This window comes from Echinops telfairi, unplaced genomic scaffold (genome assembly GCF_000313985.2).
Source record: "Echinops telfairi isolate 266 unplaced genomic scaffold, ASM31398v2 ScPeMD7_7458;HRSCAF=8496, whole genome shotgun sequence".
NCBI classification, from domain to species: domain Eukaryota; kingdom Metazoa; phylum Chordata; class Mammalia; order Afrosoricida; family Tenrecidae; genus Echinops; species Echinops telfairi.
In genome coordinates, this window is record NW_022111358.1 from 4,733,321 (window position 1) to 4,759,598 (window position 26,278).

General features: G+C 57.6%; 1 protein-coding gene across 2 annotated transcripts; it reads left to right on the forward strand.

The window, feature by feature from the left end:
* Positions 1-25,152, forward strand: SEZ6 (seizure related 6 homolog). 2 transcript variants are annotated; one of them, XM_045299964.1, is made up of 17 exons: positions 1-42; positions 1,356-2,024; positions 2,492-2,625; positions 12,907-13,102; positions 17,722-17,907; positions 19,960-20,128; positions 20,207-20,373; positions 20,819-21,013; positions 21,216-21,354; positions 21,443-21,639; positions 22,191-22,385; positions 22,743-22,934; positions 23,021-23,218; positions 23,448-23,486; positions 23,695-23,812; positions 23,910-24,012; positions 24,174-25,152. In XM_045299964.1, exons 1-17 carry the CDS (start codon positions 30-32, stop codon positions 24,216-24,218), a joined length of 2,955 nt encoding a protein of 984 aa, XP_045155899.1. In that variant the 5' UTR covers positions 1-29; the 3' UTR covers positions 24,219-25,152. The 2 variants fall into 2 exon arrangements, with proteins under 2 accessions (XP_045155899.1, XP_045155900.1); XM_045299965.1 differs by having other exon boundaries at positions 24,190-25,152.
* The last annotated feature ends 1,126 nt before the right edge of the window (positions 25,153-26,278 follow it).

Below are 26,278 nucleotides of genomic sequence, written 5' to 3' on the forward strand. Positions count from 1 at the left end.
ACCTGAGACAGCCAACAGGTGTCATCGCCATGGCTTATCTAGGTAATCTATTGGTAGTGGCTATCTGGAGAGCTGTGCGGGGAAGGGTTCTGAAATCCCCTGTGACCTCAGCAAGAAAGAGCCAAGATCGATTAGCAATGTCTGCCACAGATAGCGGGGGTGGGGGGGCTGGGGGGGTGTTGTAGCATGCCTGATAGTTATCTATGATTCCTGCTTTCCACACCGCCTTAGATGGATCCTGACTAGTGTCCAAAGAAAGATTAAGGGAACTCAGGGAGACAACACGGAGTGGGGAAGGGAATGCGTATCTTAGTTAAGGCTGATTTAAAAAAAAAAAAAACAACAAACGAGAAAGCTGAGCTTCTGAGAGTTTAATTTATTTACCTGAGGTGTTGCATCGTCTCAAGACTGACGGCTCTGGGATTTAAAGCCACATCTGCCTGACTCTTCCCATTCTACTTACAGTGATGCTATGAAAAGAAGCCCCCGAGGTGCTGTCAGATACGCGTTAGACTGCTAACCCCACAGCCAGCAGTTCAAACCCACCCCGCTGCTCCTCGGGAGAAAGACGAGACTTTCTGTTCCCCTAAAGACCGGCAGCCTCAGGGTTGTTATGGGTCGGAATCGACTCAATGGAAGTGGGGCTTGGGGGTGCTCTAGACAAATCCCAGGCGAGGGATGGAGCCTGAGAAATGGTTGTCTTAGAAGACACGAGAAAAGCAGGATGTACGTGCTCCGACAGAGAAGCCACGCCTCCACGAGGAACTCCCAATTAAAACCTCAACTCTAAAGCATTTTACTGACCCTAATGGCCAATAGATGCGCTGAGAACAAAACATGAATTTGAAATGCCCTATCATATCTGGCATAAAAGGCACTTTAGTTGGAGAGGGGGGGGTTGTCACTTGCTAAGGTTCTTTTTTTTTTTAAAACTTGCTAAGGTTCTTATCTCAGTTCCTCAACCGAGTGGCTATGTCACTTTGAGCAAATCACTTCCTTTCTCTGGCCTGTTTCCTCATCAGTAAGATAGGTCTTTGAGTTCATTAATGATGACAAATATGTATCTGTCATGTCAGCCGGAGGTGGCAGGCATGGCTGCCTGTGTTGAAAAGGATTCTGACTCTGAATCAGGATAGCAGAAAATAGTGTAAAGATTGATTAGCCATGCCTGTCTCTGGTGCCGGAGGGGAAGATCTCCTGTGTCATCCTTGGAATAGGTGATAGGATCTCACGTCCACTTTTAGCGCTGTCACTCCATGATTCTCAACGGTAAGCCCACTCTGTCAACAGGGAGTTGGATCGCCTACTACCTGTTGGGCAGGGGGAGACCCTGTGACCGTTCATTATTATTTCAGGACTCTCCTCGGAGGCACCAACCATGGGTGAAGGGCAGGCCCTAGCCATCGAGGACACAGACAAGGAGCTGACTGCAGCCCCTACACCTGAGCAGCCAGAACACGGAGGAATCCATTTTGTCACCACTGCCCCAACCCTGAAGCTGCTCAACCACCACCCGCTGCTAGAGGAATTCCTCCAAGGCCTGGAGCAGGGAGAGGAGGAGCTGAGGCCCGCGCCGCCCTTCCAGCCGGACCCACCGGCACCCTTCCCTCCGAGTCCCCTCCCTCGCCTGGCCAACCAGGATAGCCGCCCCATCTTCACCAGCCCCACTCCGGCCACAGCTACAGCACCCGTTCAGCCCCAGACCAGGGAGGGACCCTGGAGCCTGGAGTCAGAGCCCCCTGCACTTCCTGTCACGACTCCTCTACCTCCAGGGCCCAGCCTGGCGGTGCCCACCCCAAGCCCAGGGGAGAAGCCCAGCACTACGCCCCCTGGCAGAACCTGGACTCCCACCCAAGAAGGTCCAGGCGACATGGGCAGGCCATGGGCTCCAGAGGTCGTGTCTCAGACCACTGGACTCAGGCTTGAAAGGACCACGGCCACCTCCACAGCTTCGGGGGACGATGAGGAGACCACCTCTACGACCACCATCATCACCACCACCGTCACCACAGTCCAGGCACCAGGTCAGTTCCCTGCTGCTTTGCAGATCTGGAAGTGGGCATGGAGGGGGAGAGCTTCGGGGCCCTAAGTTCCTCGTCTCCAACATCCTGTACCCAGGGGCAACCTGCCAGAGGCATGTGGGTTAGGGTCAGAAAGACGGGATTCACATCCGAATTCTTCCAGCTACAGCACGAGCCAAGGCAGTTTATTTAACATAACCTCGCTGAGCCTTACCTATAGAATGGGGATAAGTCCTGTGTCGTTGGACTGTTCTAAGAATTGAGATGAGCAGAATAGGTGCTCAGAATAGCATCCTAGCAGATGGGCTTCACACACACACACACACACACACAGACACACACACACACACACACACACACAGACACACACACACACACACACACACACACGCACGCGCGCACGATCTGGCCTCACTTGGACCCACTGTACCAGAGCTGGCCTTATGCTTATGTCCCCTCCCGCCTCCCAGGCCCTTGCAGCTGGAATTTCTCCGGTCCAGAGGGCTTCCTGGACTCTCCCAGAGCTGCCAATGCCCCCTCGGAGGTCGGCCTGGACTGTTTCTACTACATTTCTGTCTATCCTGGCTACGGAGTAGAAATCAAGGTATGTGGCTTGGATTGGGCAGGGTCAAAGGGGGAAATGCCCGTTGGAAGAGGGAGTAGGGCCAAGGCTAGGAGATGCGCTGAAACCAAGGTCAGATGCCGTCCTGGACACCAAGGAGCAGTGGGGGTTCCTGCTGCCCCTCAGCCTGGGAGGGGCTGTGGAAGAGGCAGGGTTCACCCACCCCCACGGGTCTTGGTGGGGCTCAGAGGAGGGGGTGTTCACCTTGGATGAGTGTGGACGTGGGTGGCAGCGGAGTGGACGTGGCTGAGCAGAGAGGATGTGGCTGGGCTTGAGCATTCCGGAGCCCTGAAGTCATTTGTGTGTGCGTACCTTGAGGAGCACCTCCGGGCCACCTGGGCTGGCTCTGGGGGCGCAGAGATGGAGGCAATAGATGAGAGCCTGGCGCGGGAGGTGATGGCGCAGGCACAGGGTGGGGGAGTCAGACGGAGGGCAGGTAACAGCAGCTGGGAAACCGTTAGTGCTGATCTCTTGCTCCAGCCCCGGCCTCCCTGAGCAATCCCAGTCCTCCCAGGGTGGCATTGCTGGACTGGTGACTCCCCTGCCCCAGAATCTAGCTCAGATTCGCTCTGAATCCCAAGGCCTGAGCCTGTGGGAACTCACAAGGTCTGACAAGCTCCCCACTCCCCACACCTGCTCACCACCACCCTCCCATCCTCAGAGACTGACCCCAGCGGTCACATCACATCGATGCAGGGGGCGGGGTGCCCCTGGGGCTATACACCCTCTCCCTGTCCCATCAGCCCTTCCTTCCGTTCTCTCTGACCACGAGAGCCCCGAAAGTTCTGCCTTCTCTCCCCGCATCTCTAGAGCCTCCACGGGGTCCCAGACCTCGGTTGTGGGCTCCTTGCCTTCACCACACCTGCACGTGCTCCGACCAGCCCGCTCCACCTATTGGAGTAATTTCTCTCTAACAGAATCCACCCTGCCCACCAAGCCTCCCCAAGGTCCTAGAGTCAAGACTACTCTCTTGAGACCTCACCCCACAGCACCCAGATCATCTGTGACCACTTCTTCCCTTGTTGCCCACTCGGCTTCTGCATTGAGTAGAATGCCCCCCACCCCCACCCCCACCTCAGGACCTGACCCTGGCATCACTATCTCTGGGATCTCTCTCCTGATCTCCAGACCAGGGCCACCCCCACCTGCTCTTATCTCACTGCCTCCTATCAATCTGTTGCAGCTGCTTCCCACCTCCCTCGCCGGACGCAGGGGAGCTCCATGAGGGTGCTGTGCAGTATGGGGGCCAGACGGACATCCCTGTGTTGGCTGACTCGATGGGCAAAGGGCTGACTGTGCTTGTTGTCGGGTCCCTCTATCTTGACCAATAGCGACTCTGTGCACAACAGAACCCAGCACTGCCCAGTCCTGCGCCATCCTCACTGATGGGCTTATGTGTGCGTCAACCGATGGAGCCACTGTGTCAATCCACCTGCCAATGGTCTTCCTCCTTTTTGCTGCCCCGTTATTACGGCAGGCACGACCTCGTGAGTGACTGAGCGAGGTGATGGCTGACCTGGGGCTTGGAGACTGGGCAGAGATGGGGCAGACAGAAGCTTCAGCTCGGTGGAAGACGTCAGGCAGGGGGCTGAGGAGAAGCAGGGCAGGGGACAGGCATCCAGGGAGCAGGGTGGTGCTGCCAGGCCTGGGTCCCGCCCAGCCCAACTCCCTGCAGACCCTGGATTTGTCCCTGGAGCCACCCACCCCTGTCCTGGGGCAATGCCTCCCAGCCTGGCCCCTGAGAGCCAGGCCCACCAGAGGGGGCTCTCTGAGCCTGGCCCTGTGGGGGGGCGAAGGTCATCTCCCAGGAACTGCCTCGGCCTCTCGCCCACCCCTGGTGGGCCTCCCCGCCTTCTTTCCACAACAGTTTGCTCCTGCTCTGCCAAGCTCTGTGCCCCTCACTCTGGGCTGACTGGGAGGGTAATTAGGAAAAGGCACCCCCCCCTCCAAGCCATTAGCACTCAGCACCGCTTAATTAAGGTAATTAATGTAAAATCATCACCTAATGAGAGGTGGCACCGGCTGGGCTGCGGCTGCTCACCGGGTGGAAGGCGCCAGCTGCAGGTGTGGGGAGGGGGGGTGGGAGGGGCAGATACCAGGCTGGGTGTCCCATGCAGGCCTAGGCTGCCTGCCCGAGCCCCCTCTTCCCAGCCTACCACACCCTCTGTAGCCCCCTGGGCCAAGTTGGGTCCAGCCTGGTATCTGCCTCAGAGCGGGGGGAACAAGTTGCAAGTTCAACTGGCCCCAGCCCCGTCCACATCCCACCCTCACCATGCCCACCGCTCACACAAGCCCTGTGACTGTTGTCTGATGCTGCCACCGTTTTGTTTTGTTGGGTTTTTTTTTTTCATCAGAATGCAAAAGCCGTTACCAGGCAACCTTGAGACGAAGACCTGCCACAGCCCTGCCGTGTTGTCAGGAATTGTGTCAGGCAGAGACTAGTCCCACGTGCTACCTTAGTATCCTGGGACCCCCCAGGACCCTGCGGACCCGGATGGCCTGGGCCAGGGTCAGAGGCCACGGGAGGGCGGGTGGGCAGAGTGGCCAGCGTTGAGGCAGCAGCAAAACGGGACAAAGAGACAGAAGCAGAGCTGAAGCCAGACTGCAGGTTCTGCTGCTTCCAAGGCTGACCCCCACGGGCACCAGTGCAGGCCGCCACGCAGACCTGGAGGACTGGATCTGCAGACCTGGGCCCCAGAGAGGTGAACAGCCTTGGCCTGGCTCAGGAAAGGGAGTTGCCAGGGTCTCTCCGTTGTTTATCACTCCCTCCGGGTCTGGGTCTGGGATGGATGCATTTGTTCTGCAAGTTTTTTAAACTGGGCACTTGCTGGGGATACAGCTCTTCCCAGTTATGGGGGAGTCAGGAATCATAAACAGACACTGCTGAACTTTCTATGCTGTTGAGGACACAGCAGGGGCTGGGAGACTGGGGAGGGAGTCAGGGAAGGCTTCCTGGAGGCAAGTTCCTGCTGGGATCAGCAGGCAGGCAGGTCTACTGCAGTGGTTTTCAATGTTCCTAATGCCCTGACCCTTTCATACAGTTCCTCATGTTGTGATGACCCCAACCACAATATTATTTTTGTTGCTACTTCATAACTGTAATTTTGCTACTGTTATGAATCGGGCAACCCCTGTGAAAGGTCGTTTGACCCGCAAAGAGGTCGCGACCCACGGGTTGAGAACCGCTAGTCTAAGTCCCAGAGGCCAGGCCCCAGAGCAGTGCCCTCCGACCCAACTCCAGCAGCTGAGCCAGGCTACACTGGACTTGGGGGTGGGCTGGGGGAGAGGCTGCCCCTCAAGGCTTGAGGAGAGGGGACCTGTCCATGGTGGCTTCATTTATGAATAAGTTCTCACCAGCCCCTCCGTAGGCGCCCTTGTAGTGTGGTTCTTTACCCATCGGGCTCCTGACCACAAGGTCAGCAGTTTGAACGCACCAGCCACTCCTTGGGAGAAAGATGAGTCTTGCTACTCCCATCGTTAGTCTCAGAACCTCACAGGGACAGTTCTCCGCTGTCCTCGAGGGTCACTGTAAGTTGGCATGGACTCGATGGCAGTGGGTTTTGTTGAACCCCTCCATGAATTCACAGGGACAGCTCAGGGCAGGTGGGAATAAGTGCAGGAAATGGAAGGGGCCCTGGGGGGAAAGGAACATCTTAAGGACCCACAAACCACACCCCTGAGCCAGCCAGCTTGGTGCCATGCAGAGCTAGCTCCCACATGTGCCCACAGCCTTGGTGAGAACCTGGGGCCAGCGGGCACTTGTTGGCATTGACACTGAGCTGCTTCTGACTCATGGACCCCATGTGGGTCTGAGTCAAACTGCGTCCCATCCATTCTCAAAGGTTGGCCTTTCAGAAGTAAATTGCCAGCCCTTTTCTCTGGTCACCACGCCCAGGGTAAAATGAACGAACTTCCAGCCTTTCGGTTAACAGCTGGTGTGTTAACTGGTGGGACCACCCAGAGGCTCCAAGGCTGGGCAAGCCCCTCTCCATTTCTTGTTTGTACCCTTGGGACAGAGTCCCTCCAAGCCCAGCTCTCCCCTTTTGAACCACAGCCCCTCCTAGCCTGCTTCACCACCACCACCCCGCCTCCTGCCTCCCTTCGTGGCTCTGCAGCTGTCTGTGCCCTCTGAGCAGCCCACAGGGAGGAGGCTGGCACAGGCTCTCCACAATCAGAGGAGCCCTCACCCACTACAGGTCGGGCATTGGGCTAGATTTTTTTCTTGAGAGGCTCAGAGTGTTCCCTTGTGGATGCGTGGCAGGAGCCCCTGGGCCATGTGGGTCCTACCCTCTCCCCAGTGACCAGTACCCCCCTGAGGGCTGTAGGCCTTTCTGGGCCCAGTGCCTGGCTCTCACTGCGCTTGGCATACTGAAAGGATTCCCGGTGCCAACCCCCACCTTGGTTTGGCTGCTCTCTGTACCATCTGGAGCCTGGGCACAGCTGCCCACAGTCCCTGCCCCAGTGCCCCAAGAGAGTCCTTTGGCAAATAGTTTTCCCATGCGAGTCAGCTGTCAGCATGGTAGGCAGAACACCCTGCCCCTTTAAGCCAGAGCACAACTAGCCCGAAAGTGGGTACCAAGAGTAGAGGAGGAGCCTGAGGGAAGGGATTTAGGGGGAAACCCCCCACTGCCCAGAAGAGGTTGTGTCCACAGCCTAAGCCTCTTTTGTGGTTCCCAGGGGCCATCTGAGGAGACTCCAAGGTTTATCCCCCTGGGATTTTCCCCTAGCACCATCCCATCCCTATACAAGGACATAGACGATGCCATGCAGGGCAGGGGAGCCCCTGCTGACTCTGCTGCCCACTTTTCAAGGATCAGGCTGAGTTCCTGCATTCTCTAGGTCTCAGTTTCCCTCTCTGTAAAAGGAAGCATTTGAACCAAGTGATGCAACAAGCTTGTCCCAGGCAGTCCCTGGCCCCCATGGGCCAGACTGAGCAGCAGTTTCCCACAGCTGCAGAACTTGGGCCAGGGAGAGGCCGGCTCCAGATTTGGTGCCTCCCAGGCTGGCTGAGGGTGTGCTGGGCCCACAGCAGCTGACACCGTGGTGAATGCCCTGCTACAGCAGAGTGGGTTCATCCCTCCCCACAAGAGTAGAGGAAACTGGGGCTCCTCTCCTGGGGGCTGGTGCGGAGCCCCTTACAGCGGCTCTAACTTCATTCCCAGAATCCTGTGAGGCCGGCATGGATCCCCCTGGCAGGCAACACTGGGCTCAGACCTGCTGAGGGGCCTCGGTCAGCCAATGAGGGAGCGGGGACACAGGACAAGTCCAGAGGGGAACTGCTGGCAGGGACGGGTCACCCAGGACCCCTTTCTCAGCCTTGCCCTGCCTGAGGCAGACTTAGGGGACGCCCACCTGGGGCAGGGCCTAGGGACCAGTGCATGGAGCCAGGCACCAGGACCGGGAGACAGGAGCCCCAGCTTTGGGCTTTGCCTTGAACTTACTGTGTGACCCAAGACGGACCTCTTGCCTTCTCTGATTTCAAGGCTCCTGCACCTATAAAGTGGGGTGGAGCAGGCTTGTCTGTGTCCCTCCCCCCACCACCCCCCAGCCAGCGGGGCTTTTGTGGCTCAGGGAGGATACTGCGCTTGAAAGAGCTGGGAAAGGGCCGAAGGGAAGGGCCGAGGAGAACGCTGTGGCTGTAGGACTGGGTCAGGGCCTGTGTGCATGCCTGGGGGGGTCTGTGCCAGTGCCCACACTGGGGCGGGGGGAGGGGTGACCAAGAGAGTGTGGAGGAGGGGCTCTGGCCGGTAGTTAGGACGAGAGGTGGGGTTACTCACAGGACCGAACTTGAGCAAATGCTTGCCCCCAAAGAAAATGACATCATGGGGTCCAGGGCTAGGGACAGATAGGCTGGTCAAGGGGTGACATCTTGGGGGTGGCCTGAGCCGTCCCTGTCTCCCACCCAAGAAGTCGCCAGCCTCCCCACATGGGCTCGATTTCCTTCTCTGTCGTGACCTCGTGGTCGACTGAAGTGTTCGACAGCCCGGTGTCCTGCGGGAATTGTCTTCAGCCTCCTCTTCTGCCTTGGCGGCTCCCCTCCCCCAGACCCTCTCCTGTCATTGGCTGGGGTGCGGGAAGACGAGCCCTCATGAGCAGAGCTGACATTTCAATCTGTCTCCCAGGCTCTTCACACGCCTGCAAATTGCATCAAGACTTCATCACCCGCCCTTGTCCGACACCCAGCCCTGTCTGGCCCCTGTCAGGCCAGCCCTCAAACAAGTGACAAATTACATTTCAGCCACTGTGGCAAGCCCGCAAGTGGGTGCTTGAAACCCGGGGGGCCAGAGCTGCCCAGACAGCGGCTAGCTGGGGACAGGGTGGCTTCGGGGGCGGGGGACGCTCACTCCAGCCTGTGATCTCATCTCTACCCTCCCCTGCAGGCGTGAGGGGGCCATGCCTCCCCCCTAAATCAGAGGCTGCCCAGAGACCTCAGCCACCAGCTGCCCTGCTTTTACGGGCTTCTGGGGAAGAGAGAGCTGGTGAGAACTCAACATCATGGGAAAATCCAGGCCAGGCTAAGAACTCCCTCCCTTACTAAGCCCGGGGGCCTGAGCAATAAAGTGTCTGTAAGTCCGCAGGTGACCCCCTCAGGACGCCCAGAAGGGCAAAGCTGCCTTTGCCTACTCTCAGGCAAGACCCAGCTATTTGACACCTGTGGGACCTTCAGCAAGTCGCCTAGCTTCTCTGCACCTCTATTTATTGATGGGAATTTAAACATCTACCTTATAGAATTAACTAAGGTGCGCCCAACCCAAGCCATGGTATTTTCCATGACCTCCTATGCCTGCGAAAGGTGGCCCTTGAATAAGGACGACTGAAGACAAACCGATGCCTTTGACTGGTGGTGCTGGAGAAGAGTACTGAAAGTCCCATGACTGCTACCAGGACAAACAAACCTGTCTCGGAAGAAGTCCAGCCAGAGCGCTCCTTGGAGGCCAGGATGGCCAGACTGCGTCTTCCAGACTTTGGGCATGTCCTCAGGAGAGACCGGTTCCTGGAGAAGGACATCATGCGTGGTCAAGTGGAGGGAGGGGCAGCAAAGACGAGGGGGCCCCTCAGTGAACTGGACGGACACAAGGGCTGCAGCCATGGGCTCAGGCAGAGAGGCACAATTGTGATGGCCCAGGACTGTGCAGTGTTCTGTTCCGTTGTGACCACAGGGCCGCTATGGGTCGGAGCCCACTCGATGGCATCTCACGATAGCACCCTTATCGAATTGGGTGTTATGGTTTGGAGGGCTCTGTAGAATCAGTGACCTGTTTCCTCGGCTTTCATCTTGACCTTGCCAGGCCTTTCTCCTGTGGAGCCGCTGGCAGGATAAAGCCGCCTAGCCTTTGTGCCATCAGGCATCTCATCAGCGTGCTCACAGTGCCCTGGGAGGAGCTGTCCTACTGGCTGCTGTTCCTGTCCTGCGTTGGATCAGAACTGGGAGCCAGAGGCTGAGAGAGGGCATACAGGGACAAGGAAGAGAACTCATGCTCGGTCCAGCTGCCCATCAGCCTGGGCCTGCTCCATTCCCCTGCAGTGAATGCCCTCCCTCCAGCTCCTCACAGCACCCCCTGCAGGCTGGCAAACCCCACCTGCTACACATGCTCTGGCTGAGCCTCCAGCCCCCGGAGGGTTCCTGCTGTACACATTCAGTACCACTTAAGGCAGAATTAGATGCTGCCTGGCATCTCTCGATAATTACAGATTCCACGTGTGTGAGTCTTGTTTTCCCAACTCTAGAATCACAGAATATCTCCAAGTTTGAAGGGACCTCATCCAGCCTCCGCCTGCGGCAGGAATTCCCCAGGAAGCGGCTCCAGCAGATGGTCCAGCAGCCTCTACCCAAACATGCCTGGGCAGGGCTCCTCATGGAGAAGAGGTGCTTCTGCCCCCCACCCTACCAGCACCCAGACTCAAGCCTGCTCCTCGACCCCTGAAGATCTACCAGGTCCTCCCTCCCCTCTGAACTCCCCAAAGCATCCCAGTCTGGAACCTAGAGCCTGGTCGGACTGACTCCCAGGATGTGGCTGGGCCCAGCATCCTCAACGCTTCTTAGCTGTCAGAACACCAAGGAGGGAAGGCTGGACCACTCGCTGACTCTCTCTGCATCTGCATCGAGACCAGCCAGACGGGAGGGCGGCGTGACCCCAAGCTGGCATAGAGAACTACGTCGAGGGCAGGAGGGGAGAGCCTGAAGCAGAGGGATTGTCTGGACTAGCCTGGGAGGCAGAGGCTGGGGGAGCAGCAGGCTCTCTGTGGACCACAGCAGACTGATTCTGGAGGGGTCATGGTCATGTGGCCCAGTGGAAGGAGCACTGGAGCGGAGCCCAGACATCCGGGACCTCCCCCTAACCGTGTGAACTTTGGACAAACATGCTGACCAGCTGACCTTCCCGTTCCTCATCGGATGAAACGGCTGGACGTAGGTTCCTGCTACTGAAGATGTGGCCCCAGCAGCATCAGCACGGCTCTGGAGCTTGTTAGAATTGTAGTCCCCACCTCAAATCAACCATATCATCGTCTGCATTTTAACACGACCCCTGGGTGATTCAGAAGCCCGGATGCCACCTGATCTCCACGCTACCTCCAAGTCAGGACCTTCCAGGTCACCTCCGAGGGTCACCAAATGGTCCCGAATCTTACCGTCCAACTCTCTTCCTGATAGGCTCCTTCCCTTCATTCCTATGTCTTTTACTTGACTCTGAGGGCCCTGGTCATCCCCATCTCCCTCTTCCCAGCCCACCCCGGCCCTGGCTGCCTCAGGCCAGGTCAGGTCTCTCTCTCACCCAAACCTGCTGCTGCTGCTGCTACCGCTGCTGGCTTCAGGTTGACCAGAGGACCAGGCCCAAACCTCCCGGCATATTCCATTGGCTTTGTCTACCTCTTTGACCTGCACTGCAGCTATGGGCCACCTCTGCTCCCACCCCGCTGGGCATTTATGTAGGTGAGACTCTGCAATGGGAGCGTCTCCCCGCTCAGGTTCCTGGAGATCTCAGGGCCACCAGTTCCAGCAGCCCCACCGCTCCAGGCTTTCCCTAGGAAAGTCTGGCATCTGGGGTCAAGACCTTTCCTCTCCCCTGGCTGCTCTCTGGCTGGCTGCAGTGACAGCCAGAGAGAGGTGTGCAGAGAAAGACGCTCAGAGAAGAGCTTTCAGGAGGACTGAGTGGTCACCACAGTGGGCCAGGGCCAGGCTGGGAGGGCCTCCAGGACCCAGGAAGGCGTGTGGACTTGATCCCACAGGGTCCCAGGGCTCCGCGGGGGAGCTGCCGGAGGATCTGAAGGAGGAAGTAGCCCGAGCAGCAACAGGTCTTTCAGGCTCTTGATGTTGGTACGGGAGGGTTAAGCCCTACAGGAGACCCCTCAAAGGAGGCTGCTGGGGGTGAGCTATAGGACTCCTGGTGGTAGTCCTTACGAGGAGTCGGGCTGTGATCCGGAAGGCCAGCAGTTAGAATCCATCAGCCTCTCTGTGGGAGAACCAGGGCTATCCCTCCCATACAGAGTCACAGTCTGGGAAACCCTCAGGGGCAGTTCTCCTGGTCCTATAGGGTCCCTGTGAGTCAGCATCCACTCGATGGCAGTGAGTTTGCCTTTTGGGTTTGTTGGTGACCTGGAAGAGTGGCAGGGCTGAGTAGCTGGTTGGATATGGAGGCGGAGGCGGGAGGGAAGATGCCAGTTTCTGACTCCGGCATTTGGTGGATGATGCAGTCGTCCACTGGGATGGGAACCAGGGAGCTGCAGGTTGGGACAGAGGGTGGTTCAGAAGAGGCAGGCTGGGTATCCAAAGACCCTTCATCCTTCACATCGGTGAGACACCAATGGGGTTTCTTTCCAAGGGCAGTGAGTGGGGCACCTGGGCCCCAATGCTGGCCGGCCTACAGTCACCATCGAAATCGAGCATACTTGCACCATCTCATGTGATGGATGAGAAAACTGAGCCCCAGAGGGGAAGAGACAGGAAGCAGCTGGTGCCGGAGGAAGGCTTTGGAACAGAGCGGCTTCTGCGTCCCAGTTGTACTAATAGTCTGTGTGGCCTTGGGTAACTTCCTAGTGTCTCGGAGTCTCAGGGCCCATCTCATGAAGTGGTGGGAAGGCACACTGAACTACTCCAGTCCTGAAGTGCCCAGCTCAGGTCTGGGAGTGCTGGTGCCCAAGAGGTAGGGAGGCAGCCGGGCTGACCACATGTAGGGCCTGCAGGAGCCTGAGGGCATGGGGCTCCACGGACCCAGAGGCAGCCTGACTGAGGGCTCTGTTGCGCACTTTCTATTGCTTGGGCAGGTCCAGAACATCAGCCTCCGGGAGGGAGAGACTGTGACAGTGGAGGGCCTAGGGGGACCGGACCCATTGCCCCTGGCCAACCAATCTTTCCTGCTCCGGGGTCACGTCATCCGAAGCCCCACCCACCAAGCGGCCCTGAGGTTCCAGAGCCTCCCACCACCTGCAGGGCCAGGCACCTTCCACTTCCACTACCAAGGTAAGTCTGGGCCACCGAGGCAGGTGCCAGCCTAGGCTGGCTGCCCTCGTGGGGGTCGAAGACACTGTCTCAGCCGGGGGCAAACAAGGAGGGCTCCTGAGGTGCCCAGAAGCTCTGTACAACTGGAGACGGGTAGTCATGTCAACAGGCAATCACTGTAGAAGACCACCCTGCAAATGCCAGGGACTCAAGGTCAAAGGACGTGGCACTGCCATAGGAAGCCCTCAGCGTCCAGCTGGACCCTCCTGAGCTGCCTTGCCCACCCTGACCCTGGCCCTCTCCCCAGTTAACTGCTCAGAAGAGCTCAGTGGAAAAACCCAGGCTCAGGAGAAGAGCAGGTCTGTGTGTGAATTGTACACCATGGGCTCCCAGTGCTGCAGACAGGTCATTGGACCCCACGGGCTGGCCCACTTAGAAACGGGAGACCACAACACCTGTCCCTCAAAGTCCAGGTGAGGAGTACGTAAAACAGTCAAGTGCTCAGCACGTGCTCCATCAAGGAAATGAGTATTGATCATGGTTGCACTGCTGGGGAAGGGGGAGATGCCGCTCTCCCCAGAGGACCCCCCCCCTTCCACCCACCCATCCATCCCCACCACCGCCAGGCACAAAGTCATCTAGAGCCCAGCTCCTTCCACATAGCTGTGACAGGTTAACCTAGCTCCGATTGGGGCACGCTAATGGAGAAATAATTGGTGTGAACAATTATGGGATCGTCTTGTGTTGTCACGGACCACTTCCCCGGCCCTGCGGGGGCTCACAGCCAGCAGGAGGATGGGCACTCCACTGTGGATCCCAGATGCAGAGCCACACCTAAGGGTCAGTCACCCCCTCCCCAGACCTCCCCCACCAAGCTGGGAGCAGAAGTCCTGGCCTTGGCAGCAGGAAGCCTGGCAGAGGGCAGGGGCCGGGCAGAAACTGGGGGGCGAGCTGAGGCGCGGGTGAGTGTCTAGGCATCCCTGGCAGCCTCCCTAATGGCCCATCAATCCTCCCCGGTGGCGGGCATAATTTCACGCCACAGCAACCTCTCTTGCTGCAAATTCCTTTGCACAAAACCCTGGACCTCCTTTCTATGGGGCCAGACAAAGGTAGAGGCCGGGCGAGGGGGAGCCGACCCCAAGGAGGGGCTGAGAGAGCTGGCCCAGTCCTGTCTTTCTCCGCTCCCAGAAGCCCTCCCTCCTCGGCCCAGTTTTTGTCAATGATCAGCTCTTTCCTTAATGAGTGTAATTCCCCTAATTATAGGCTGTAATTAGCCCTGATCCTGGAGATGGGAACAGGAGGAGTGTATGCCCACAGGCATCTCCACGGGCAAGAGGGAGAGAGAGGGTGCCAGATGAGGAGGGGTGAGGAACCTAGGCTGGTATTGGAGACCCCGTCAGGGCCAAGTTCCAGGTCCCCTCCCACAGGCTCAGGCAACAGCGATGGAGAGCGGTAGGGAGGGCATGCGGCGGGCCCTGCCAGGCATCCGCCACCATCCTGAGCCTTCTTGGCACTGGACTTGGCCCCAGAAACAGACGCCAGTGAGAAAATAACTCGACAGATTGCAGCAGTGTAGGCTCCCCGGGAACGGTCGTCATGGCAACAGGAGGAAGCTCACCCCGGGAAGTGGCAATTCACCCACTACGGAGACTGGGGCTTCTCATGCACCCCAGCCTGCTGCCTCCCACCTCATCCTGACCCGGTTTCCCCATCTGTGGAATGGGGTCCCACCCTTCCCAGAGATGTGCCGGGAAGTCAAGGGCGACAGAGAGGCTCAAGAGCAGAGCAGGATGTTGGGTCCTTGCCTAGATTCCGCCCCCCACCCCCCAACACACACTCTTCACCCCCTTCCAATCTGTGCTCGGTGCCCCACATCTTCTTCTTCATCCCGTCTGGGCCCTGGATCCCTCCTCAGGCCACTGTGGGTGTCTGTCCTGGACAAGCACCCTGGGTGCCTCAGCTGGTAGCCCTCAGGCATCTCTGCCTTAGGTTTCCATGACACCTGTAGGGCCGGAAAGCAAAGCGACCCTGGAGCAGGAGCTCTTAGCGGAGCAGTTCTCAACCTGTGTGTCTCCACCCCTTTGGGTATCAAACGACCCTTTCCCAGGGGTCACCCGATTCATCACAGTAGCAAAATGACAGTGATGAAGTAGCAAGGAAAATCATGTTATGGTTGGGGTGGGGTCCCCACCACATGAGGAGCTGTGTGAAGGGGTCACGGCTTAGGAAGGCTGAGAACCCCTGTCCTAGCATCTGCTGCGCCACCTCCTAGCTGTGTGAAGAGGGAACGCCTCCGCGTCTCCCTGGACCTCAGCTTTCCTCACCCAAAAATGGTTAACAACCCCTAGCTCACTCCCCTTCTTCCCAAACACATCACAGACTTCGAATCGGCAGAGAATGAAGGCTGTTCGAAGCTGGCAGGCGCATGCTGATGTGAGGTGACAGGGACGATCGGGATTACACACACGGGAGCTTTCCTTTCTCTTTTACTCCCGTTTTCCTGTACTTTCTGAACCCCCACTGCCACCCCATACAAGAACAGCAGACTGTCAGACACTGCGGGCATGGTCTCTCATTTAGCACCCAGAACACTGACTGACTACAGAACTCTGAGTGGGCAAATGAGGAAACGTAGGAACAGAGGTGTTAAGTAACTTGCCCAAGGTTGCACAGTAAACCCAGGCAGCCTGACCATAGAGCCCACCTCTTAAGCGCTATCTGCCAATCACAATTAGCTTCTCATTAAGCATGCTAATGAGTAGGGAAGAGTAGGAATCATGTCCCATTTTACAGTAAGGAAGTCCAGGAGAGGTAAGAACCAGGAAACTGAAAGCCACAAAACTCAAGTGCCTGGACTTTGGTCTGCCCCGAGGTGACCCCTGTTTTAAGCCACACAAAGGCCCAAGATGGCAAACGGGGCCCCTGTCTCAGCCTCTCTTCCCATTTACCTGGTGTGTAGTATTAAATAAAAAAAATAAATGATGCTTGGGGAGGGTGAGGGGACCAGCCCCCACCCGCTGCTTGAACTCACTGGTTCAGTAATACTACTTCTGGGTTCAGTAATGCACAATTGTACGGTTGAGATATATAAGTATTATATTAAAGTCATCGAGAGCATGAGAGATAATACAATAATACAGTCAGGCACGATACATAGCAACATTGCTCTCCTCAGCCCAGCTTGGTGGTCCACGTGGAGAGGGGGGAGGGAAGGAGGGTAAGGGAAACAGGGGAGAGGGGAGTAACCAGGGAGTGAGGAGCAAGGAGCTCAGGGTCAGAGTCAGAGAGAGAAGTCCTTGAAGTCTTACACCTATATATATACCTTTTGGGGGCAATCCAGCCCACTAATTACAGGTAAAGACATATGTCACAGGAAGGGGCTGCACTATAGGTTACACAGCAATGAGAGGGTGGTCTAGGGGGTGGTCTCTGGGTCTCCATAGGAACCCTTATCAGTAAGGTGTAAACCCCTCCTACAGGAACCAAGCTAATGGTCCCAAGCTTCAGAGAGTAGTAGGCCATTGTCCCCAGCAGCAGGGAGCAGGCCCAGCCCTGCTGTGGGATGAGACAGCAGTCTAGTAGCAAGGATCTGACTTCCCCCACACTGGTGCCTTCCCAAAAAAACCTCACTGTCATCGAGGCGATGCACACACATACTGAGCCAACAGGACTGGGAGCCCTGTCTTTTTCCCGAGGAGCAGCTGGTAATTTTGAACCATTAACCTTGTGGTTAGCAGCCCAAGGAGTAACCACTCTGCCACCAGGGCTAGTGCTATTGGCAGGTAAAGGTGCTTTCTCACTGGCTAGATCGTTCTCATCCCTCCTAACACGCCCCATGGTTTTCAGATCCAGGAGCTTAACCATGCCCTTGAATCTCTCCTCACCACCCTCCAAGCCGAGGTCCACCCCTCTCACATCCCTGCCCAGACCCTCTGGGCCCCAGTCGAGATTGGCTAGGTTGTTTTGTGGGATTTGCTGCCACCACTTGGTCATACTTGGCATAGCAATTCCCCAAGCCCCCAGGTTTCCCAGGCAACGCATCCCTCCCCCAACTTCCAAGAAGGCGAGCCTGTACTCCCACCCTTGCCCCCATTCCGTTTTTAAGAGTCGTTTCCAGCAAACATTTTCGTATTCCTCCATGAATAAAAAGAAGCTTCTACTGCTTCTTTTTGCACATCTGCCCTCCATGGGGGGAAGTCGCAGCCCTTGACATAAACTTCTGACCATCTCTAGTGCTTTCTCGTTTCTAAGTCATTCAATAAACATATCTTGAGGTCCAGGGATATCACAGTGAGTGAAATAAAGTCCCATTTGGTCTCACAAGAACCTTGTAGATGGGCTGGCATTGGGAACCTCAGTTCACCGAGCAAGACAGAGAGGTTAAGGAGCCCGCCCAAAGTGTCCCAGAGCTTGGGGGAGAACCCTAGCCTCCTACCTCCCAGCTCTGGGCTTGCTCCACTCACCAGACCACGTTGCTGGAAAACCACCTGCACCTTCAGGGCCTGGAGTCTTTTCTGGAATTCTCTATGCTTCCTCTGGCCCCCAAAGCCTATTCTTGGCAGTGGAGGCTGGAACCAGTTCCCTTGCCACTAACAATGGCTCAGGCCCCCTCCCCATAACCTCTCTCTCTCTCTCTCTAGCTTATCTCCTGACCTGTCACTTTCCCCGACGTCCAGCTTATGGAGATCTTACGGTCACCAGCCTCCACCCAGGAGGCAGTGCCCGCTTCCACTGTGCCACTGGCTATCAGCTGAAAGGTGCCAGGCTCCTTACCTGCCTCAATGCCACCAAGCCCTTCTGGGACTCCCAAGAGCCAGTCTGCATCGGTGCGTAGCCCCGAGGGCAAGCAAGGGCTGCGAAGGGGAATGAGGTCACGGGGGAGGGGGCGTACCCCTGCTTTCTGTGGCTGGCTGCCACTGACTCTGAACCTCGTTCTCTAGAAGAAACCAGAAAATGGCCATGTTTTGGTGGCCTTCATCCCATCGGACTTTATGAAGCACCTGCCAAAAGGAGGCCCTACCCGGGTGTCAGCACGGACTTAAATAGCGCCCTCAAAGAACCCCCAGTTCCAGGAAAGAGGAAGAAGGAAGTCCACCTAAGTGGACAAGGTCCAGAGCAGGAGCTAGCGGGGGCCACAGCGGAGACACAAAGAGGCCTGGGAATCGAGGAGGCAGTCACTCTTTGTTGGGCATTTAGAAGCTTCCCGGGAGAGGGACACTGGAGGCTTGCATTTCAGTTGAGGGAACACCATCACGGGCAGTGGCACAAATGTGGGAAGGGGAGAGGATTTAGGGACCCTGAGGCAAGTAGAGGGGTAGGAGCAGGACTTGACCCCCAGGCCAAGATCCTGGGAAGCTGTTGCAGGGTTTTGAGAAGAGGGGGGAGGAGCTCAGAGCTGTCCTCAGGACAGCCAGCTAAGTGGTTTGTCTGGAGGCTGGCAGCAGTCTGCCCGGCAAGAGGTCTACCCTTGGACAGTGACCTTGGGAATCCAGGTGGTCACAGGTTCCAGAGACACTGAAGAGGATGAGGGGACTCCCTGCTCGAGGCCCTGGGCCATCGGGAGGTCTGGGGCAGCTGGGGGAAAGACCTTGTTGGGATAAAAAGATGACGGCTTTGCTATGGGCTTTTGAACCTTAGTTCACTCCCTTGTGCCTTTTGGGGGTACCAGGTACAACCAGAGAGGAGCCAGACAGGTGGGTGTGGTCTCTGTTCTCCAGGAAGCCTGGCAAGGAGCTCATGGAGGACCATGTGGGGGCCCAAGGGAGGGTGGGTGGGATGTTAGCCAGAGAAAGCGGGCCGGATTCCTGGAAGAGCCTATGCAAAGGTGTGGAGACAGAGTGAGCTTCGGGGAGAGGAGGCCGGCACTGGGCAGAAAAGCTGCATTCACGAGCCTGGAATTTCATTTTGAGCTTGGACTCTCTCCTGCCAGCAGTCAGGAGCCCCTGAGGGGTTTGAAGCCAAGGATGGAGCTTGATGGGATTGGAAGGACTGCTCCATTTGAGTACCTAGCAGGAAGGTGGTCTTGCCCTGGTGCAGAGAAGCGTTCCCCTCCCCTCCCAAGAACGTGACTGGCTGGGCTCAAGCATCCTTGAGCATGTAGAGGTGCAGAGCTGAGAGGGCCTGAGCTTTGTGTGCAGGCAAGGAAGGGCCCGCTGGAACGGACCACACTGCTCCTGTCCTGGCAAACCTCAGCGACGGGGGCGGGTAAGCTGCTCAGAAGAGAACCGGAAGGCAGTCCCTGGGCCCAGGGGTCAGCCGGGGATGGCAGTGGTAGTGGGCCCTGGAGAGCCCACCAACTGGTTTCCGGATGCCAGCTAGTTCACACGCAGAGCGTGCCAAGAGCACCAGGCCTTTGTCCTCAAGATGTGCTCCCTTTTCACATCCACTTTCTCCCTGGTTTCAGTCAACAAATACTGGCATCAACTCTGCCTCGCCCCATCCAAGGGACCCCCAATTAAGGCACATACCCAAGCCAACAACTGGTTTTAAGAAAAGTGCATGGGGGAGAGAGAAGAGAGAGAGCCAAGAAGGTTGGAGCCAAAGATAAGAAGCTGTCATGTAGTCTAGCTGGGGAGATCTTGGAACGCTCCCTGTAGGAATCAGCAGAAAGGGGAAACGACTCACCCAGGGCATAAGGCCAGGCAGTGACAGATCCATGTGCCACCCCAGGAGTTGCACAGGAACGGTGCAGCAGTGTGGGCAGTTCAGAGGTAGGCTTCTGGGGTGAGTCCAGGCTACCGGGGCAGCAGAGCCACAGGGACGGAGGACTGGCCTTCCCACCACAAAAGCAAGGGCAGCAGAAGCCACAGAGCCGGGAGGGAGGGCTGGTCAGGGTCCAGTCAGGGCCCCTACCTAGCATCCGGGTCCCTGTCTCGCAGCTGCCTGCGGCGGGGTGGTCCGCAACGCCACCATCGGCCGCATTGTCTCTCCGGGGTACCCCGGAAACTACAGCAACAACCTGACGTGCCACTGGCTGCTCGAGGCGCCCGCGGGCCAGCGGCTGCACCTGCACTTCGAGAAGGTTTCCCTGGCAGAGGATGACGACAGGTGAGGGACTGTCCAGTGGGGTGGGGCACCGCCTACTGGGGCCAGGGGACCGGTCACGCAGCCCCTCTCCTGGCCCAGGCTCATCATCCGCAATGGAGACAACGTGGAGGCCCCGCCCGTGTACGACTCCTACGAGGTGGAATACCTGCCCATCGAGGGCCTGCTCAGCGCTGGCCGACACTTCTTTGTGGAGTTCGGCACCGACAGCAGCGGGGCAGCGGCGGGCATGGCCCTGCGCTATGAGGGTGAGCCTGCCGGACCTGCCCAGCAGACAGAGGGGGCTGGGGGTCCTGGATCTCATGTCTCCTCTAAGCCTCCGTTCCATCAGCCCGCCCCACTCTGCCCCGCCCACCTGGCATTTACACCCCTCCTCCCTCTGGGCCCCAAGAAATGTGTTTGAAGAGCAGGAACGCCCTAAAAGCCCACTGGTCTACTTCAGGAGAAGTAACCATGGAAGGCTCCATGGGCACAGCTCCACGCCGATGCTCACGGGGTCGTTGTCAGTCAGGATGGGGCTGGCTGGGCTGTGACCAATGGCCACCTGAGCCTCAGCTCTCAGCAGAGGGCTGCCCTGAGCTGAACCCAGCCCTCTGTGAGCTCTTGGGAAGAGGAGGCCCTGAAAAACAGAAGCTGTCTGCCCCTCTGTGGGCCCACCCGAGGCTGAGCCCAGTTGGGCCCTGTGGTCCACAGCTTTCCAGCAGGGCCATTGCTATGAGCCTTTTGTCAAATACGGCAACTTCAGCAGCAGTGCGCCCTCCTACCCCGTGGGCACCACGGTGGAGTTCAGCTGCGACCCTGGTTACACCCTGGAGCAAGGTTCCATCATCATCGAATGTGTGGACTCCCACGACCCCCAGTGGAATGAGACGGAGCCGGCCTGCCGAGGTCAGTAGTCACCAGCAGCCAGGCCTGTATGGGGCAGGGAGAAGGGTGGAGACGAGAGAGTGGGTACCGAGCCCTGGGAGCTCAGAGGGGACAGGCTCCCAGCAAGGGGCAAGCACTCCTGCAGGCAGGTGGCAGCCCCAGGACATGGCACTGGGGGGGGATCGCAGAGGGGACACGCCTCCCGGGCCTCCCTGCCTTGCAGCCGTGTGCAGCGGGGAGATCACAGATTCAGCTGGCGTGGTGCTCTCCCCGAACTGGCCGGAGCCCTATGGCCGAGGGCAGGACTGCATCTGGGGCGTGCACGTGGAGGAGGACAAGCGCATCATGCTGGATGTCCGAGTGTGAGTGCCCACCGCCCCGGCCAGCCCTCTTGCCCAGCCCCCCCGGCAGCCTCCTGGCCTGGCTGGCCCTGAACATCCTCCTCCACAGGCTCCGCATTGGCTCTGGGGATGTGCTAACCTTCTATGATGGGGATGACCTGACAGCTCGGGTCCTGGGACAGTACTCAGGGCCCCGCGGCCACTTCAAGCTCTTTACCTCCATGGCTGACGTCACTATCCAGTTCCAGTCGGACCCCGGGGCCCCTGTGCTGGGCTACCAGCAGGGCTTCGTCATCCACTTCTTCGGTGAGCTTGTACTTGGCCCGCTCTGCTGCCTGGGGCAGAAAGGGTGCCTGAGAGGAGAGCCCATACCAGGGACAGTCAGAGAGGCCGGGGGACAGAGAACTGAGAACTCCCATCTAACCAGGGCATTCTGGGAACACTTAGGGATCACCTGCAGGAGGTTGGCCCTGCTCTCCGTCTTCCCTGAGGGCCCTGCAAGACAAAAGGGGCCTTCTGTTACAGCAAGAGAGACTTGGGCTAGACAGCAGGGAGAACTTCATAACAAAAACTGGTCTTGAGGGGTTTCTGACCATCTTTAATGGAAGTGAGAGTTTCCCCCATCTTCCCCAGACCCATCTCGCTGGGTCAAAGTGCTTTCAGAAGAAAAGCCAAAATCTGGATGACAACCAAGACTGGAGGAGACAGTGTGAGTGTGTGTGTGTGTGTGTGTGTGTGTGTGTGTGTGTGTGTGTGTGTGTGATGAGTGGGGAGGAATGCATCACTGAGCAGACCCAGTCCCCCGTCGCCGTGATACAAGCTGAGAGCCTGCACCTTGCTTTTCCCTGCACCCCCAGAGGTACCCCGCAACGACACTTGTCCAGAGCTGCCCGAGATCCCCAATGGCTGGAAGAGCCCGTCGCAACCTGAGCTGGTACACGGCACTGTGGTCACCTACCAGTGCTACCCCGGCTACCAAGTGGTGGGGTCCAGTGTCCTCATGTGTCAGTGGGACCTAACCTGGAGTGAGGACCTGCCCTCTTGTCAGCGGGGTGAGTATGCCTACCTCCCACCCCCAAGCTTCCCTCCTGCCTGCCCGCCCGCCTTTCCCCCAGATTTGAGCATTGCCCTCGGAGGTCCTTTGCTGAGGGCTCAGCTTCCTCATCTGTAAAATGGGCATGATACCTTCTCGTTGGGCCATCCGCCAAGAACGCCAAACATTTTGCTCCCAGTAGATGGTCATCTGTATTTGTCTCTGATGGATGGGAGGGGGCCAGCACAGTGACCCAGTAGTTGGGGCAGGGGAGCCCTCTGGCTGGGATAGAGCCAGTCTGAGCTGACGTTTGCTGAATTCTCCTGGACCAAGTGCCCTCCCTCCTTGCCCTACCCCCTGCCCCCCTTCCCTGTAGTGACTTCCTGCCGTGACCCTGGGGATGTGGAGCACAGCCGGCGCCTTGTATCCAGCCCCAAGTTCCCCGTGGGGACCACCGTGCAGTATCTCTGTGACCAGGGCTTTGTGCTGACGGGCAGCGCTGTCCTCACCTGCCATGACCGCCAGGCCGGCAGCCCCAAGTGGAGTGACCGGGCCCCCAAGTGTCTTGGTAAGTGTCAGCTGAGTAAGGGATGCAAGATGCTGTCCCTGAAACTAGAGGCCTGGGGCCCTCACTCGCGTCTGCCTGCTTCGCAGTGGAGCAGCTCAAGCCGTGCCCCAGCCTTGGCGCCCCTGAGAATGGGGCCCGAAGTCCTGAGAAGCGGCTCCACCCAGCAGGGGCCACCATTCACTTCTCATGTGCCCCTGGCTATGTGCTGAAAGGTCAGGCCAGCATCAAGTGTGTGCCTGGGCACCCCTCACACTGGAGTGACCCCCCACCCACCTGTGCAGCTGGTGAGTGCCCTGCCAGCCCCAGGACCCCTGGCGAAGATGTCCAGTGTCCACAATCCCTGCCTCTGTGACCCTCGGTCTCTCCCCAGTCTCTGCCAGATCCTTCTGACCTGCAGGACAAATACTGGGCTGGGGGCTCCGTGAACAAACCCTTCCCGTGATCACTCCCTGCCTTAGTGGTTTGGCCTCCGTGGCCTCACGCACTGTCCTTGGCCCTCCCTTCTTGTTCCAGCCTCTCCGGATGCGTTCTACAGCGGCCGCAGCCTGGATGGTGAGCTCTTCCTGCCCCTGTCCTCAGAACTCCCCCAGGAGGGAGGGCAGAGGAAGAGGGAGGTCAGAAAGCAGCAGGGCCCCCAACTCATTACTGCTCTCAGCCAGCTACAGGGAGCTGGTGGCCAGAGGCTCTGGGGAAGGGGCAAGGAGGAGGGTGAGCTCCAGGTGACAGGGTCCTGGAGCCACCCCACACCCTGTATTTTCAGTTGCCAAGACGCCCGCTGCCTCCAGCGTCCTGGACGCTGCCCACATTGCAGCAGCCATCTTCCTGCCACTGGTCGCGATGGTGCTGTTGGTGGGCGGTGCGTATGTCTATTTCTTCAGGTGAGTCACGCTTCCCTACCTGCCCTGCATCCCTGGGGGCTACTGGGGCCCAGCTCTGCCAAGTATTCCGGACTCCCGGGTTACTCTGCCGCCACAGGCTCCAGGGGAAAACCACCCTGCAGCTGCCCCAGACACCCCCCCAGCCCTATGACCGCATCACCGTGGAGTCAGCATTTGACAATCCGACTTATGAGACTGGAGTAAGTACCGATGCCAGCCTTGGCACCCTGTCTGGGCCCGGTTCTCTGCTCCCTTGGGCAGGTACCCTGCCCACCCCACCCCTCGTACTCATTCCCTTCTCCTTGGGATGGAGGATTCGAGCCTGACAGGCTGTATAGCACAAGGTTCTCACTCCCAGCAGTTGCTTTGCTTTGCAGGAGACGAAAGAATAGAAGTTTCCATCTAGACGGCCCTGCGGCCCGGCCTGGCACCAGGCTCCTGGCTTCCTGCTGGCCTTGCACCTCTGTACATACCACCTGGGAAGAGATGCCACCAGCCCCTCAAGAAATTGTGCCCTTCCCCACCTGCGAGGCCCACCAGGGCCTGTTTCCTGTTACCACTGCCCACATAAAGCCCTTCCTTGGGTCCAAGGGCATCGGGGGGCATCTGCCGGAGGACAAACTCGCCTAGAGCACATGCATCAAGGACCAGCATTCTCCTGACCCTCCCACCTTCCCTGTCCCTCCGACCTTGAACTCACCGGCAACGTGATACCCATCTGCACGTGACTGCCATCAGCCCTGGCAGAGCAACATGACAGTGGTGGAAACTGGGCGTGGGTGCTCCTCACAGGGCCAACACCAGTGGCCAAAACAGCTCTCTCCGGGGTGGCCTCAGAGTAGTCCCTAGAGGCCCAGCCCAGCCCTCAGGGAGGTCTCTGGTTCCTCTCTAGAATGGACAGTTCAGCCTCCTTCTCCTTCCCAGTAGAAGTGATGATTCTAAGGGGTATTATGGGGCTCAGGGACCCTACTTAAAGCTCTGCCTGGGGTCCCCACCACACTACTTCCCTGGCAACCTTATACCCAGAGGAGAAGAACTTCCCCTGATGTCAATCTGGATGTTACCAGCCTTCTCTTTCCCATCGTTCCTTCCTACCACCCCAGCCACTTGCCAGGTTTCCCTCCTGGCCACGTGTTTGTGGGCGAGAGAGTGGGCAGGCATATCCCAGAGAGCAGCAGAAGCCCCAGGAGTTTGGCGCAGAGCAGGGGTCCGAGAACCAGGAGGTGGCTGCAGGCCACTTTGTACATGCAATGTATTATAGGGGGTCTGGGCTCCTGTCAGAGAGCAATCTTTTATTTCTGTTGTTTCCTTATTAAAATGGTGTTTTGGAAAAAAACTAAGCAACAGCCAGGCGGATGGTGCTTTCTTGGCGGGAAGGGAGGTGGGAGATAACATGGGCTGTGGGCTCTGAGACCATGCGGACTGGACACCCCTACCCCCCACCCCGAATCAATCATCCTCAGTCTTGACACATATAGACAAACCAACAAGGTGACCAGCAGCCTCTGTTGTTTCAGGGTCCATGGTCCCCAAAAGCCCAATAAGTAGACAGCAGGTGGAATGAGGGCCCCAAGGGTGTGGGAATCCAAGCACCCCCTTCCCACCAAACACACACACATACCCTCCCTTCTCAGAGGGCCCTATCTCTGACCCACGGACATAGACGTCTCCATTGTGGATTAGGTGAAGGTTTACAGAGCAGATAATCTGTTTTACATTCAACAATTCATACACCTTTGGTTCAACTCATCCCTCACAATCACCTCCAGCTCCAGCTCCAGCACAGGTGGCCCCAGAAGGATATAAAGGTCCGTCCATGTAGGGTGTAGTGCCCAGGATAGCCACAAGAGGTCACATCTGTAGCCCATCTGCTCACTTCCTCAATCCACCATCCACAGTCCGGCCCACAGCGGGGTCAATCTCATCCTCCAAGTTTCAAGAGGTAGGTGTATGGAGTAGTTAGTTCCCTGGTGCTTTTCCACAGAGCCAAGTCTTATTTCTTTCATTAGCTCACCTCCTGGTCCCGTTTTTCACCTGTAACTGTTAGTGTTGATTAAAGCAAAGCCTTGCTCACTTGGCACGTGCCAATGGCTTACTTATCTGCCCCGTAATGCCTTCAGGCTGACAGCAGCACAGCTGGGCACTGGGATGTATGAAGGAAGCCAGTAGATAGGTCACAGAGGGTTTCAATGTTAAGAGGGCTCGGGGCATGAAATCAAGGGTGGATTACCCAAAAGGCAAGGTAAGCGAGCTCATTTGTTCCTACTTACTGTTCTGTGGCAAACAATTTCACGTGGGTTTCACCAAATCTTTATGTACTTAAAAAAGGAAAACGTGGCACTGTTCACTATAGATCAGTAGGTAAGCACAAGTAAACCCATTGATTTGACTTGCTTCCTGGGTGCTCTGTCCCTGTGAGGGATTGTACCTTTGATTCTATAGAACGGTACTGTGGAGTTGGGAGAG

Bases quoted from the DNA above. Each gene is read 5' to 3' on its own strand.
- SEZ6 (XM_045299964.1), top strand. The intron at 17,908-19,959 runs GTGCGTAGCCCC...CCTGTCTCGCAG, and splicing joins CCAAGAGCCAGTCTGCATCG to CTGCCTGCGGCGGGGTGGTC. The intron at 21,355-21,442 runs GTGAGTGCCCAC...CCTCCTCCACAG, and splicing joins ATCATGCTGGATGTCCGAGT to GCTCCGCATTGGCTCTGGGG.